The 16066-nt window shown below is 50.4% G+C and overlaps 2 protein-coding genes across 2 annotated transcripts; both read left to right on the top strand.

Annotated features, from left to right (window-relative positions):
* Nucleotides 1-4434: 4434 nt before the first annotated feature.
* BKA67DRAFT_532285 (uncharacterized protein) lies at nucleotides 4435-6024 on the top strand (the record flags this gene model as incomplete). Its single annotated transcript, XM_046099507.1, has 1 exon — nucleotides 4435-6024. The coding sequence occupies one exon, from the start codon at nucleotides 4435-4437 to the stop codon at nucleotides 6022-6024; it is 1590 nt and encodes a 529-aa protein (XP_045961285.1).
* Nucleotides 6025-8009: 1985 nt separating this feature from the next.
* Nucleotides 8010-16055, top strand: BKA67DRAFT_532284 (WD repeat and FYVE domain-containing protein; the record flags this gene model as incomplete). The annotated part of the gene is made up of 5 exons (XM_046099506.1): nucleotides 8010-10620; nucleotides 10674-11065; nucleotides 11117-11597; nucleotides 11647-15962; nucleotides 16023-16055. The coding sequence occupies 5 exons, from the start codon at nucleotides 8010-8012 to the stop codon at nucleotides 16053-16055; spliced, it is 7833 nt and encodes a 2610-aa protein (XP_045961284.1).
* Nucleotides 16056-16066: the final 11 nt, after the last annotated feature.

Here is a 16066-nt window from a genome sequence, read left to right as displayed (position 1 = left end):
CGACTCCCTTGAAATTAATGTGACAAATTTATGAATGACCTGCCCGGTTTTCTTAATACTCCGGGCAGACGTGTTAGTATTACCGTCGCGATTCACAGTTCTGTACACTTCATTAGAGCACAGATTGTTCTGTTTGAATAATTATACATGAAAGCCCTCCTAGTTCTTTTTATTTGAGAACATGAAAAGCTTTTATGCTTTTCCTTGGTTCCCAACTTGGATCTTCGGATTCCAAATTACTTCTTTATTTGCTTTCACGATGAGCACATGTAAGATTCAATAGTCATTTGACCAGTATGCCATTTATAGTTTACATAATTGACAGTGGGATTAGAGCCTAAGACATGAGAAGGACTTTTTCACCCAACCAGACAAAGGACTGGGCAACATGTATCACAACTAGCAAGGCACGCCAAATATTACTGCCTACCTTAATGCATATACTCAGATGAGAAACCCGAGTTGACACTATTTATGCCTGACATGTGCAGTGAGGCGGCCTCTTTCGTGGACTTGTTTTCGTAATGTTAGTTGCAAGCGCGGCTATAGCAACAGTCACACTCAGCACTCCTAGACTCTTGTGTGTCAGACCTCATCCATGTAGTGCCGTAGCCGAGTACTAGAGAGCCCACACTTCCATCCAGAAGTGCCTTGCACGAGGGATTGAGAGAATTGCTGTATATTCCCATCTCGCCTTGATGCGGGGCCCCGCAGATGTGTCCGATCAATGTCATGTGGTCTAACATATTATCAATATATATGCGCTTCATAGCAGTCATAAAAAGATTCAGTCAGATTAGCTGCTCAAGACGACCACTGTATCGAATCGTGCGCAGTGCGTCTTAAGCCCTGCAGGCGATGGCGTGTTGCCGACAGGGATGAAGGATACCGAAGACCAATACATACAGTATTACATTCAGAAAGATCAATCAAGTTAGAGCATTTCGCAAGCCTCTGTTTCGAGCAAGTTGACAGAGGCCGAGTAGCAGTGTGCATTGTGCAGTCATTCTAGCCACATCCATATGGCTACAACGTCATTACCCGGCCAATATACCGCAGAAATAACGCCGGAGAGCTGTCTGGCCGACATGAAACCATTTTGTGCATTTCCAGGCCAAATGTGGAGTATGGAGGCATCTGACTGCAATATGTAAACAGATACAGTAATTTGAAGCAGTGCAGCACGTAGCACCGACAAACTTCGATGTAGTCTCGGCTCTATGTAGAAACGTGTCTGCCTGCATCGAGGACTTTTCTTTGAGGCCGGCCACGTCGGAAACGCTGCTCCACAATATGCAGCACGCATTGTACGCGCTCGGCGAGTCGGCAATGTTGCGGCGAGATTCGACAGCTAACAAATAACACCGAGGCTGCTAGTGTCTGAACTTGTCTGGCTGCTTGGGGGCAGGCGGTGTGGTTCTTTGGCGGGCATGGGAACGCTCGGTTCTTAACTGGGACGGGTCTCAGTGAGTCTTGGCCGGATGATATTCTGGAAAATTTCTAGCGGCGTTGTTCCTGGAAACATGACTCGGACTGCATCACGGCCATATCAAAGACAAAAAATTATGATAGCGTCATGACAACAGAAAGGTCCTAATTATCGGCTACCACGAAAGATGTCGAGGCTGAAATTGGTTGTTGTCTGAGGGGTTTCACGGGATCCCAGGACGCCGGTTATTGTCATCGAGCATGGCAGGGGTATATGCAGGGTCCTCAAACTATCAAAATGCTGTAATACTGGGATTTGACCGCCAAATGCATTGCCATGTGGCACGTCGTGTGGATGGAACCATGTATCATAGTTGTGCGTTGAAGTTGTTGGGCTCTCCCAGAAAAGTCGGTTGTTCCTCAAAAGCGGAGAAATGCTGATACGTGCTGCCTTGACTTTGGAGTGGGCATTCTCACAAGGCCCCCGAGGCGTCATAGTACTAGCCATTAGTGTGGAAGACCAGAGAGCTTGGATCTGCGAGTCATACCTTTGGTGCCTCAACTCCTCGAATCTGCATTCTGGCATTTACAAGGCGAGCGACAATGCACCGACAACACTGACTACTTTCCTAAGTGGACTCAGTGCTAGGTCATTGTGGCCAACCATTCGCGGCCTTGGAAGAATGTTTGGTACAATCATGGTCGGTCGCTATAGTCAGCCCTATTGTGTACCCACATCAGGTACGGTTTGGATGTGGAAAAGACAATACATACCTACCTGATGTTGGACAAACGTTGAGAAGTGGAAATTCCCAGCCCCGTAAACGATGCACTAGGCGCGCATGGAATCTCGAATTTTTCCGTGGATTAGATTTCTGATACTTTGGGCGAATCATGCACAATTTTCCGCACGACGGAACCGCATATTAAGACCCTGTAGACCCTTTGCAACCTGGCCGAACTAGGCTGTAGTCGAGTAAATAGCGCTTCACGATGCTTCACATGACCAAGTACTCTGTATGTGTTGGGAGGGGCTGGTTGAGTGTTGCTTAAGCGCACCGGTTAAACTTGGTCGCAAGAACACTACCCACAATTCCCAAACTCGGCAGCATTTTGAAATTTCGGCCAGCTTACAATAAGAACAACAATGAAGAGGTTGATAGTTTGCAGAACTCTGGTTACCTTAATTGATCAACTTGGTAGGCCACACTTGGAACTCGGACGGACGGGAGCATATTCGGCATCCATAGTAAATATAGTCGCTAAGGTCTTCAGAGGGGCAACGAAATCGTTGTACACGGTTGAGTATGAACATGACCACGATGGTTGAGAGGAGAGATAGTCCACTAACCTAGACTACATATTTCGGCTTAAAGGGCCGGCAGTCAAGACTCAAGATCGAAAAGCAACCAATGAACGGAATCGGGAACCTTAATCAGGTCTTGGTGGAATAGGGGTGGAAACATGTTCCAGAGCCAAATTGGAACGCAGTTGATTGGTAGCGTGAGTGCTGCTTAGAACGAGTGCTTCAGAACTGTCCCGACGTTCTTGCGTTTCCGGAAGTGTCCCTCGATTCACCCGCGGGCCGTCCCCTGCATCTCCAAGTGTTTTCCAGCGGATCGGAGATGCTGGGAGCTTGCCACGTCAACTGCTCAGACCAAAATGCTGAGTGAGCGAGGACATGACCTCAAGATAGTTTCAGCCCGACCAAAAGGGGTAATCACTCAGGCCGCCACAGCTGTTCGGGAGAACCGCAAAGCGCTGGATTGGTTGCAATGAGAAAGGGGTTCGGCCGCGGTCAATCTCACATAACCAAAGTTGCCAATTTTGGGGCACAGAAACAGGTGACGTCTCAAATTGTGAGCCGGCCCTACATGACCGATTCAGGCAGTCAGCTTGGTGGTACCTACCGTGGTCCTGCTGTCAGGGCCAGTCGATTGAACAGGGGGGCCAATGCTGGGGATGCGCATGGCAAACACCCTCCGCCGGTAAAAATAAAGCATGAAAGTGGCAGTCCCAAGGGCGATACCTGCCTTGCCCATTGCAGTGCCCCTCACAGACAGGTATCTTGGAAGTAGACCCGAGCGGGAAAAGAGTGGGGGGGATGCTGGCATTCTGGATGGTCCCTTTTCTTCTCCACGTCAATCCGCACCCAACTTCGAGAATCGATGGTGCAGGTATCGTCCATCGTTTCTTCGCCTGCCTGCGTACTGTATCTACAGTACTGTATATTGTATGTAGCCAACCCCCAGTTTTCTCGTTCCCATTTCCCAGAACTAGTTCTCTTGATCGTTCAATGCCTTCTGCTTCTTCCTGTACACAATCGACATACAAAGTCCAATTCACGTGTTGGCAATATTGAATGCGCCGGGGACTTCTGCAATTCAATCACCTTGGCTGTTCATCTAGTCTAGATAGTAACACCTCCTCTACTTCGTCTACATGTGCTGCGTATCCACTTTCTCGGTGCCAGCATTTACACCCGACGCAATACAGCGCATACATAGAAATCCATACACACACCGCATATCGACCTTCTCAGAGCCGCATTTGACCGCTGCCGCGACAAGACTACACACCAGCTCTTTCCTCTCGCGACACACGATACGCCTTGGTCTGAACGGGACTACTCTGTCGAGTGCTGCCCAAAGCTTGGATTAGATTGGTATTGGGGGGTATTTCACCGCCTGACCTTTAAGTTCGGGGGGATCGCTGCTTGATTGCAATATAATTGAGGCAGCACCCGGTTGCGCTGTTAATCCAACCAAGACATCCTGTTGTACGGAAGACCGAACACAACCAAAACTCAACAATTGGCACGTTACGGCTGTGCTGCTGACCGCTGCTGCTTTTGTGCCTTGGACAATCGTACCGCCAAACTATAACCTCACTTGCCCCGGTTTTCTAGGCTTGTCGCTACCTCGGCGGAACGCCTCCGACTTCCCCTTGGTCCCAAGGGATACCTTTCTAGTCTCGCCGTCGCGGTTGCCTCAAATGACTCTTACCATGTCGAGACTACCCGATTCGTTTTTGCCATCAGGCGCGCTGCAGGACCCGAACGAGCATGCACTATCCTTGGCTGGGCTTGTGAACGGCCACCCAGGCTCGGTTATATCGCCTTTGAGCCTCCCGAAAAACGCGAATCAACATCTCTCGTACTTTGACGACCGGAGGTCACACATTATCGGACATCCATTCGCTAGCCCAGCGCAAGCTCAACAACAGCGACGATACCTGTCACCACAACGAGGTGAAACAGCCGCCCGTGATCCACGATCTGCCAGTCTACCGCCTGCTAGCTATAGTCAACAGCAACAAGTTCGGTCTGGCAGGCCTGGTTTCATTTCCCCATCGCTATCACCTCTGAATGAAAACCCCGAACAAGCAAGTCTTCATCTACAACGGGTACTCACCCAGAACCGGAGGTTGCTGGAGAACTGGGAAGCCGAGCGTGCCCATCTCGAAGCGAACCGATCCCGTGCTGAAGAAATCTACAAAGAAGAGCGTGCCATCATGGATGAGGATCGAATGATGTGGGCTGAAAAGGAGGCACAATATTTGGCCAGGATCGCAGAATTGGAACGCGAAAATGCTACTCTGCGCGCATCTGGCAGCTCTCGTGACTCTCCAGTCGCTGCAGTGGCAGGCAGTTCTGGGCCTTCAGGAAGATCCGCTGTGCAGTTTCGTGCTATTATGGACAGCGCCTCCCCGATTGCCACACCAATCCTAGGACTAGGCCACACGATGCCCGTGTCTCACCCCTTTGAGCCACTCGACCCTCGAATGCAGAGCGCCTCTCCACAAGCAAACACTCCAAACGATGGGCCCGAGACCCAGGAGAACATTCCCTCCATCGACGTACAGGAAGTGCATCCTGATCTCGAGGGCATTCCCTTGAAGCCCACAGCCATCAAGAAGACAACATTCACAGACGAAAAGCCCCCCTCACCGCCTTTGTCAGGTTCAAACGTTACTGGCCCGAACTCGAATTTGGGCTCGCCCAACAGCCGCTCATCAAAAGCTACTCCTGCTGAAGTCACCAAAGAGACGTTACAGGCGCCGGAAGGGTCACGCCTTACTATGCACGCTGGGCACACACCAAACCACTCGCTGTCTGCCATTCCCACTGCCCATTCTACAAACGCAACAAACACGGCCGGAAGCTCTGGTGCCTCGACTCCGACCCGCGGCCGAGGCCAAAGTCCACCCAAAGGTCAGGCTTTGGCAGAAGTAGAATCCACATACGCCGATGGGCAATACGATTTCGACGCCGTGCAGACCGAGGCTGTATTAGAGCCCAGCGAGAATGACCCCGAGCTCAAGGGTCCGCTGTCATTAAGGAATCAGCAAGCTTTTGATGAGATTTTTCTCGCCAAGGTGGCTGCTGGCTTAGAAGAGTCAATACGGAGCGATGATGCTACTCCGACAGTGCTTAAGCATGGCGTCGATGAGCCAGAAGTTCCATCGCAACAGCCGGCGACGATTACCAAGCCTGATGAGGCGAGCCAGACAGAGGAGCTTGAAGAGGTTCCCCTCAAGTTCAAGACAGGCAATACGAATTTTGGCGCGCCGCTTGGGACGCTGCATGGCTTCTAGGAGAAATCAGCGGCGGCAGACGAATGTCGACCACCTCCTGCGCCTGAACCCACCAGGGTCGGTGGTTTTGACGGAAATACCGATCACGTATTAACTCAGCTTCACGATCCTGCTGAGAAACCGCTCAAAATGAAGAACACCAACAATTTTGGATCGGCTTTTGGGTCTCCCACTGAAGAGACCCCAACCCGTACTTTTCCATGAGATAAGGTCTCACTGCACATACATTGTTTCTTTTGTTGGTTATTTGGCTATTGTGTGAGACGCCGTCTTCCTGAACGGTATCATTTGCGGAAGGCATAAAAAATAAGAAATGGATACTGGCGGACAACTTTGATTTTTGGAGGAGCACTGCTTTGAATACCCATTTTTGATACCTTTTGGACTTTTTTTTTTTTTCTTCTTCTTCTTTTCTTTGGCCGGTAAAAGGCAGTTTTCTCTGGACAGCATGTCACTGGTGTTTTGTTGTGCTGGGCTCCTTGCACTCGGTTGTTCTGGATGGCGTACAAACTTTTAGAAAGAAAGACACAATATCCTTGGTCATGGCATTCGTGGGGGCCATTTTTAGTGGCTCTGGTTGATGGCCTCTGTGTACATATTATCAGCCGGTTGGTGCGTAACTGGCGGACGCGGGTGGGTGTATACAACTGTAGAGAGGGGGAGAGAGAGAGAGAGCGAGAGCAAAATTGCATATAGACAGTGGCTGAGGCCGACCGGATATCACTGAGGCAGGGTAGTCAAGAGTAACTTTCATGATTTGCTCAGAGAGATAGATTCTCAGGTGGTGGTGATAGGTTTCATGGTGCAAGGAAGTATGTTAAACGTAAACAATAAAGATTGAGACTACGCCCGACATTGTCAAGACAGCCACAGTGACACCCCCCTAAGCTTTATGTGTTGCGTTGCGGACCTTGCTCGATCAGGTGCTGTGTAATCATGACAAGGAAATCTGTCTTTGTTTCTAGAGAAAAGCCCAGGCTTCGTCACGTATAGATTTAGGTGTTCGGTTAGGGTTGCGAGTTGACTGTTGACCTTGACATGTTGCTGGGTTACTCTTCGAATGCACGCTTCAAATGTTCTGCAATCGCAAAAGAATGCTGTCAGCGACTAGTCTAGGTAGCCATTTGGCCGTTGCGCTCAGACGGCACTTGTAACTTGCCCATAGCTGTTCACTTCAACGATACCCGCTAGCTTCCTGAGCTCTCCCGGGCGCACAAGCCGTGGTAATATCTATTGGTACGAATCACCATGTAACTACTGGGCGAATACGCCTGTTGACATGCATACTGCTGCTTTATTAGTCAGTCAAGGTGGAAGTGGAAGTGGAAGTGGAAGTGGATGCTAGTTTATCTAACGCTTGCCTAGCCTGCGTCAGGCACTGCAGCTGGGGCCCCTGTGACGATCCTTGCTTGCTTCAGATTGGCTCACTGCGGCTGTGACGCAGCCATCAGGTTAGAAGGCAGTGGGCCTCCCGGGCCAGTGAAAGTGGGATGGGACGCCCATACAGAGTGCCTACAGCATGTAACGATGGGATGGCATGGCATGGCATGGGACACGGTCAGCCACACGCGGCGCGCTCAAGGCTGACACTTTCAAGCAGCAATTGTTCCGCTGCATGCAAGCAGTTTGCGAACCTGTCTCCTTTCGTCTTCTTCGCTTCTACGTACACTCAAAGCCGCGCACTACTCTGTTCGGTGCTGGGAACCGACTAGAAACCCGGCTTCGCTGCCTAGAGAGCCGTGCCGTAGAACACAGCTCCAATCCAACTCGGGGTCCCGGTCCCGATCCAGACCCAGATCCAGATCCAGATCCAGCCCACGACCACATGCAAAAGGAGAGAGCTCAGCATATCCTACGAGCGTCCGATGCTTACGCCTTCTGAGCAAGCCCTTGCCCATTCGAGGGCTTCCTTCCCACAACGGCCAGAGCGATGAAGCAGAAGGATAACAGATCCATTTTCAAGCGAGTTGCTCACCCCCGACACCATGGCAGGTCGCCCTAGTCGTTATCGATCATCGACCTCCGCGTCCACACCACAACCCATCTCGAAGGCTGTCGAGGTCTTACAGAAGCTTCTGGACAGAGTGTCGAGCGTGCTTGCATTGCCCGCCAGCAGCGACTACCCAAACATCGACGAGCTCACAAAACATGCCACTCAGATCAAGCAGCACCTAGCTGCTGCGCCTCCTCCTAGCCCCGTTCAGGATGACTTCAGGCATTTGCGTGGCTTTCATCGCATGTTCGAGGTGCTACGTGCATACTCCGGGTTCTACAATCCGTCAAAGCGGAGCGAGGAGGAGAAAAAGAGCTTGTTCGCATTGCTAGATGCCGTGCTGGGTGTTTTATCCGCAGCTTTCCGTGCGCATCCCGGAAACAGGCGTTACTTCCGCAATCGTGTCGAAAGAGGCGGCTGGGAGGCTTTGGAACAGTCAATCGCGAGCATCGGACTCGGGGGCAACGACTTGGACTTTTGGACGAGCGGCCAGCTCTTCGGAAAGCTTTGGGCCTTTGCACTGGACGACACTGCTCTGGATCAACTGTGCTCCACTGCCACCTTGCACAAGATCGATGTCCAGCTGGACGACGTTTCGAGTAGCTATGAAGTCCTCCCGAGAGACCTCGGCGGCGAGGATGGCGACGGCAAGCTAGCGGATCCTGTGACACAAATCGACAAGGCCGTCCATGAGGTAATCAATGTCAAGTCGACCCTTCGAAATCCCGAAGTGATCCGAACCATTGTGGACTTTTGGGTCTCCATGCCCAGGGGGAAGGATACACACAACAGCCTGATTTCCGTGCTGGTCTTGAAAGTCTTGGAGGCAATCATAGACGTATCTGTGTATAACTTGTCTCTAGTTCACGAATCTGGCATTCTTTCCCGTCTCATGCAACTTGCATTTGACCAAGATTCTTTTCTCGACGACGTTGAGAGTGGGATCGCCATGGACATCTGCAAAAAGTTGATGTATCTCGGAGTGGGAACTCTCGCCGATGCACAGGCTTTGTTGAATAGTTCTTCATCATCATCCGCTAATTTTTGTTTGGAGATGGTGCAGAAGCACCAGAGCCCTCCTTTCATCCAGTTCGATTTGTCGCTTCATGGCCATTCATCGATTGATGTACCCAGCCTGGGGAGGGCGTTTCCGCCGCAGTCCACCGCAGGATACACATTTACCGCTTGGATCCGTGTGGACAAATTTGACCCAAAGTCCCACACCACAATATTTGGAGTGTTTGATGCTACGCAAACATGCTTCCTCCTGATATACCTCGAGAAAGATAGTCGGAACTTCATTCTACAGACATCGGTGAGGTCACAGCGCCCTAGCGTCCGTTTCAAGTCATTCACCTTTGAGGAAGGCCAGTGGTATCATATCGCACTGGTTCATAGGCGACCCAAAACTATGACACCAAGCAAAGCCTCGCTCTATGTGAATGGGGAGTTCGTGGAACAAATCAAGGCCGCTTATCCGTCCTCACCGCCGCCCACGAATGCAGGCACCGAAAGCTTCGCCGCCTTTACCTCTAGCAGCTCCCGGGCACGTCCCGTATTAGCATTTATCGGTACCCCCAAAGAACTCGCCACGTATCTGGGACATGGCCTGGTTCACACAAAAATGTCTTTGGCTGCAACACATTTGTTTGAAGAAGCTCTTAGCGATGAGCTCCTGGCTGTATCGAGTCGGTTGGGTCCTCGCTACCAGGGAAACTTCCAGGATTGCTTGGGTGGTTTTCAAACATACGAAGCCTCAGCAGCGCTAGGTTTACGCAACGATATGGTTATTACGGGAAAGGATGGGAACTCTGATATACTCAGGGTGATACGAGATAAAGCCGGTCTGGTTATGCCGGAACAACGTATCTTGCTGAGCATGATGCCATCATCAATATTCAGGGAGAAAGATCCGCTGGGCGACTCTCAACTTTTTAGAGCGCTATCACGCGGACCGGCCAATACACTCGTCCAGATGACGCTGAAAAATGGCATTGGTGTCGCAATCAACACCGCTCAACCGTCGGTCAACGATGCATTGATCCGCTCTAACGGAGTGGCCGTGCTCACAGGAGAGCCCATCATCGCTGTGCCTCAGTATCTCGATGACACAATGTGGAGGCTTGCTGGCTTCACACCACTAGCTCTGAAACTAATCGAGAGGGCAACCACATCTGATTCTCTTCTCCAAGCCGTGGAATTGGTCTTTCGCTGTGCCAACTCGAGCTGGAGAAATAGCGAGGCTCTAGAAAGGGAGGGCGGCTATGCTATCATCGGCATATTGCTGAAGATCAAGCTTGGCCTAGGTAGTGTTCCGGCTGGTAATGACAGAACCACCGAGCGCTTGTTGATTGACAGTATCGAGAGAGACAAGCTTTGTTTCCAGCTGCTCAGTCTGCTCTTGGAGTTCGTGGGCTATAGACACAGAGATCCGCTTGACTCTGTGATCATCAACCCCCTGGCATACCGTATCTTGCTAATCGATTTTGACGGCTGGCGGAAATGTGCACCGATCATCCAAGAGCTTTATTACAAGCAATTCGTCACGTTCGCTGTCATGAGCAAGCATCACCAGTACAACAACCGCCGTTTGCTTCGAATGCGTAAGTGCTAAATCTGCGAAGTAAGTACGTTTGCTAACGGTCGTCTATCACAGGTATAGTCAAGAGGTTGTTAGATGCTTTGAAAGCTGAGCCTCTTCCGAGGGTGGTCTTACCGTTCTTTATGACCGCTTTGGAGAACCTCGTCAAATGTAGCTACAACACAGAAGTTCATCGATCAATTGCCTTGTTCATTACGTATGCTTTCCACGCACCCTCCGCCTCTCTTTCAAGGACACCGAGACAGAGTTCGACACCTTTGAAAATTGGCACCCAGCCGGCTGCAAGAAGGCCTACGCCATCAATTGACTATTCCAAAGACCGAGGCGCTTTCCCCTTAACGAAAAGGGAATCAGGGATAAAGATTTTGGAGATGTATTCTCATCTGCTCTGCGAACGGGGAAATCTGATGATCATTCGCAAGTTTGCTAGGACTGTCACAAACAAGGTACTTGATGAACGGCTGCCAACCTCCCATTCCAGACTGACAATGGTTCAGTGGCTATTACATCTCTTGTCAGAAGACAGCCCAGAGATCGTGGTTCACGGGTGTAAGATTCTTGCAAGGTTACTGGTGGCCCACGGTACGTCCTATACGAGCAAATTTTCTGGCAAGACTGGAGGCTTCTCCATAATGGCGCATCGCCTCAAGAGATGGTGGGATATTCCAACTATCTGGCCAATTTGCTTGAGCATTCTATTTGGACATGACGTAGCAGAGATTGATTTCGACAAGAATTTCGATTTCTTCAGCTTAATCGAGACATTCGGGAAGTGTAGGGTTATACACCCGGAAGCTTTGCCAATCATCACATCTATGCTACAACACGGCCTGAAGGATGTTTTAAACAACCAAGAAGATCCGGATTCTCCATCTAGGGATCGGTCTCCATCAGCGCCATCCGATGTGGGCGATCTGCAAACAATAACAAGACCACGTGCTAGGTCGATGTCTCTGCTTCAAGAACTCGAGACACGACGTAAGTGCTCTATCCTTCTTTCAAACCCTAATAGGCTAATCTTTTGCAGCCTCTCAATCTGGCAAGGACAGAGTGGCCAGTAATGCTGCGGCACTACAGACAGTCTTGCGCTTTCTATCAGACTTGCATGGCCGTTCCGCAGACTTCAGAGATTTTGCCTTGAACTCAGACTACGTCAGGTTACTATTGACGGGTATCTATCCTGCGTTGGTGAGCACCAATGCGGTCACTCCCGAGACGGAACTCAACTCCCGAGATTCTGCACTCACATTTGACGGAGGCGATGTGATCATACGGCCGTTGCCCGGTAGCTCAGCGCCAGCTCCTATCGTAAGAACTTCGAAGATACCGGATGCGACGTTCCAGACTCCCGCAAGCAATGTCCGAGGAACGGCACTACGCAAAGCCTCTTCTTTCATCCTCCTTACGTCTCAGAAGTCTCCTCAGCCAAACCCCCCGCGATTGGCACATGTCATGTCTCCTAAAAAGAAGGTGGCATCACAAAGCATTGGAAACGCCGTCCTGGAAGCTATGATGGAACTTGTCGTCAACGTTTTTATGGACCAACTTCTGACTCGCAAAGAGTTTCCCGGTTTCGGGCTGTTTCTCAAAGTGCCACCAGGATTCCAAGAACATCAAGCTTATTTCGAATCCTTCGTGCTGCAAAGGACTATCAATCATTTGTCCACCGCCCTGAAATTGGACTGGAAACTCTTACAAGAACCGAAAATCCTTACAAACATGGCACGCTTCAGTTTACACATGGTAGAAGCCATATTCGAAGGCTGGTTCATGAATGGTACTGCATCAATGCTCGACTTCGCGGGTTTGCTCTTGGAACACCTTCAGAAGCCAGAGATTGCCAGGCTCAAAACAGTCAGGCTCTGTAACCAGGCAGTCTCTACGATCCGGGGGTCCTTCCTGAAGCTGATACTTCTGAGGCTTTCGGAAATGGACGATCCTCAAACCACTGACCTTGAAGCCAATTTTTCAATGAACAAGCTTCTCTACTGGCAAATGGTGGTCTTGGATTCATTGTCTGTTGAAGACGATTATATGAAACTTCTTTGGTACCAATTATATATCAAGCTTGTTGATGATTCTCGAGAAGCTGTCAGACTTGCTGCCGTCAATATCTGGCGCATAATGCTGGTTCAAAAACCAGAGGAGTGCTCAATTCTGTTCCGACACCTGGTTATCCCAGACCAAAGCAATCTGAGCAAAGAATTCCAGAAACTTACAGAACTTGACAACGATACGTTCATCGCGTGGGTTGATGAACATCGCCCATCACTTGATAGTGCGTTCCTGAACGGATTGTCCCGTACATGGGAAGATTTTGTGACTTTTGAAAACCAGAAAACACTGGATACTGCGAGATCCCGCCTTTCCAAGCGCAGAGATACTCTTAAGCGCTGGCAGGTTGAAATGCTGGAAAGAGAAAAGGTCATCATTCATCATGATATGGCCAACCATGCATGGATGAAGTCGATATATGGCTCTGAACACTACAAGCACCAGAGAAGTATGCAGGACCAACAGGACGACGTGATCTACTTCTCCTCGTCATTTATCAAGATGCAACAGGATCTCACTCGGCCCGGTGCAATTTTCCATCAGGCTCGGTCCACCAAGTGGAAACTTGACAGAACAGAAGGTCGCAATCGTATGAGAATCCGTGTCCTCCCGGATTCCTCAACAGAACACGACACATACCAGCCTAAGAGGAGAAACACAGATTTGCAATCGGCCTCGAGCCTTAGACTGAACACTACGGTTGCAGAGGAAACTGGTTCGACTAGTGGAGCAAACACGCCTCTGTCTGCCGTGTCTAAACCTCCCGCAGCCAATTTTTCCGAGGATTTGACAGCAGACATACCAGTTGAGGCGTCCGAACAACAACCCGACGCACCGGATAGCCAGTCAGTTGTGCCAGATGACGAGTTCGAGTTGGTTGATGATCCAAATGATCCTGAAGGCCAAGATGGGTTTGAAGACAAGAATCGTAGAGTTATGCGCCGCCTTGAAAGCCACGATGCTGTCCAGCAAGTGTACAATGTCTCTCGGATCATTGGTCTTGAGGCATGCGAGGGCATATTGCTGGTAGGCAAGGACCATTTGTATCTGATGGACAACTTTTTCCACTGCACAGATGGAGAAATCGTGAATGCGTGGGAGGCTCCGGAGGAAGAACGCGACCCATTCTCGCAAATCGTCATGGGCAGAAAGGCAGGGGGGACCAGCGACAAGGGCACCTCGCAGACTCGGCGCTCGCAGGACTCCCGCAACTGGTCCTGGCAGGATGTCATCAGTGTTTCCAAGCGACGCTTCCTGCTCCGCGACGTAGCCATTGAGATTTTCTTCACCGACGGGCGTAGTTATCTTCTTACCGCTATTAACTCGACAGTGCGCGACGAAGTTTACAACAGACTGATGAACAAGGTTCCGCATACGACTAGTGGAAACACATTGCCTAGCCCGGAGGATACTTGGCGCCTTGAGTCTCTGAAGGTCTCTGACGAGAACCCGCAGGGGTTAGGCTCGAAATTCGGAAGTCTATTCAATTCATCGCCGTGGAACCCAGTCATGCGCAAGTGGCAGCGAGGAGAGATTTCCAACTTTCACTATCTCATGTTGGTCAATACCATGGCTGGCAGGACTTTCAACGATCTTACTCAGTATCCTGTCTTTCCCTGGATTCTTGCAGATTACACCAGTGAGGAACTGGATCTCAATAACCCTGCTACATTCCGGGATCTGTCTAAGCCAATGGGAGCCCAGACTTCAGGCCGCCAATCTGATTATGCGCTTCGTTACCAGAGCCTGGCAGAGATTGGCGAGCAGCCATTCCACTATGGTACTCATTACTCGTCCTCCATGGTGGTGGCGTCCTATCTCATTCGTTTGCCACCATTTGTTCAGTCGTATATTTTGTTGCAGGGCGGCTCGTTCGACCATGCTGATAGACTGTTCTACTCCATTGAAGGCTCCTGGAACTCGGCATCACGAGATAACGGTGCCGACGTTCGTGAACTCATCCCTGAGTTTTTCTATCTGCCCGAGTTTTTGGTCAACATGAACGGCTATGATTTCGGCGAACGTCAGGGAAGTGGTGGCAAGGTCAACCACGTGCAGTTGCCCCCGTGGGCAAAAGGCGATCCGAAAATATTCATCGCCAAGCATCGCGAGGCCTTGGAAAGCCCGTACGTCAGCCAGCATCTTCATTCATGGATTGACCTCATCTTTGGATGCAAGCAAAGGGGTGAAGCCGCGGTCGAGAACATGAACGTCTTCCACTGGCTTTCTTACCATGGAGCTAAGGATCTTGATAACATCACAAACGCTCACGAAAGAGAGTCTACTACAAGCATTATCCACAATTTTGGCCAAACTCCTTACCAAGTCTTCACGAAATCCCATCCATCAAGGGAAAACATCAGATTTCCCGCCAAGAGACTCGACACTTCCTGCACCGCCTTGGCTCGGATACCTCATCCCCTACTGGATAGCCATGAGCGGGTTTCGTCCTTAATCTATTCCACCAAATCTGATCGTTTGCTGTGTTCGTCCCCATTCCGCCTGAATCTGCCACCGTCTTATGACAAATACCTGGAATGGGGATATGCCGATAACAGCATCCGGTTCTACTTTACAGAAAACAGGAAGAACGCCGGCATCAACGAGAATCTCCATATCGGGCAGATATCATGCATAGTTTTGGCTGACTCCAAGACGGTGATTACTGCAGGTGAGGATTGTGTTGTCTCTGTCTACAATATTCAAACAGCTACAGGAAAACCGGCTGAACTACAGCTTCGCTCTTCACTTTTCGGCCACAAGACGCCGGTGACGACCATAGCAGTGTCCAAGGCTTTCAGCACTTTTGTCACCGTCTCGGCCGACGGTCATGCGTTCCTCTGGGACCTGAATCGACTTGGGTTCATCCGGAAGCTTCCCCGCAGTCCCCGCGCTGTCGAGTGTGCGAGGATCAACGACGTCTCGGGTGAAATCATGCTCTGCTCCGGGCCAAATGTGACGCTCTATACACTCAACGGAGAGCTGATTCTGGATCAGAACGCCTGTGTTCCAGGCGACCATGATGACTTCATCCACTCGTGCGCTTTCTATGAGGGGTCGGGGAGTGAATGGCTTGAAGAATTCATAGTCTTCACTGGTCATAAAAGAGGAAGAGTCAACATCTGGAAGCGTGCCGTCAACGAGGATGGGAAGTGGGTGTTGGAACTGGTTAGACGGCTTGACCACGTTGATACTAGGAGTGAAACGGGAGCAAACGTGGAGGCGGCCATCACTTGCATATGTCCAATGCCCCAAATAGTGTACACAGGAGATGATGATGGCAGAGTAGTAAGTTGGGCGACTTGATAGGCTTTCTGACTTGGCGATGATATACTGATGGCTATACAGTACGAATGGAGCTTGATCCAGCGAGAGAGATAGAGCCTCTCGTC

Source organism: Truncatella angustata (genome assembly GCF_020726525.1).
Source record: "Truncatella angustata strain MPI-SDFR-AT-0073 chromosome Unknown BKA67scaffold_2, whole genome shotgun sequence".
NCBI lineage: Eukaryota > Fungi > Ascomycota > Sordariomycetes > Amphisphaeriales > Sporocadaceae > Truncatella > Truncatella angustata.
Note: the sequence above shows the minus strand (reverse complement) of the source record. Positions and strands in the feature narration are given on the sequence as shown.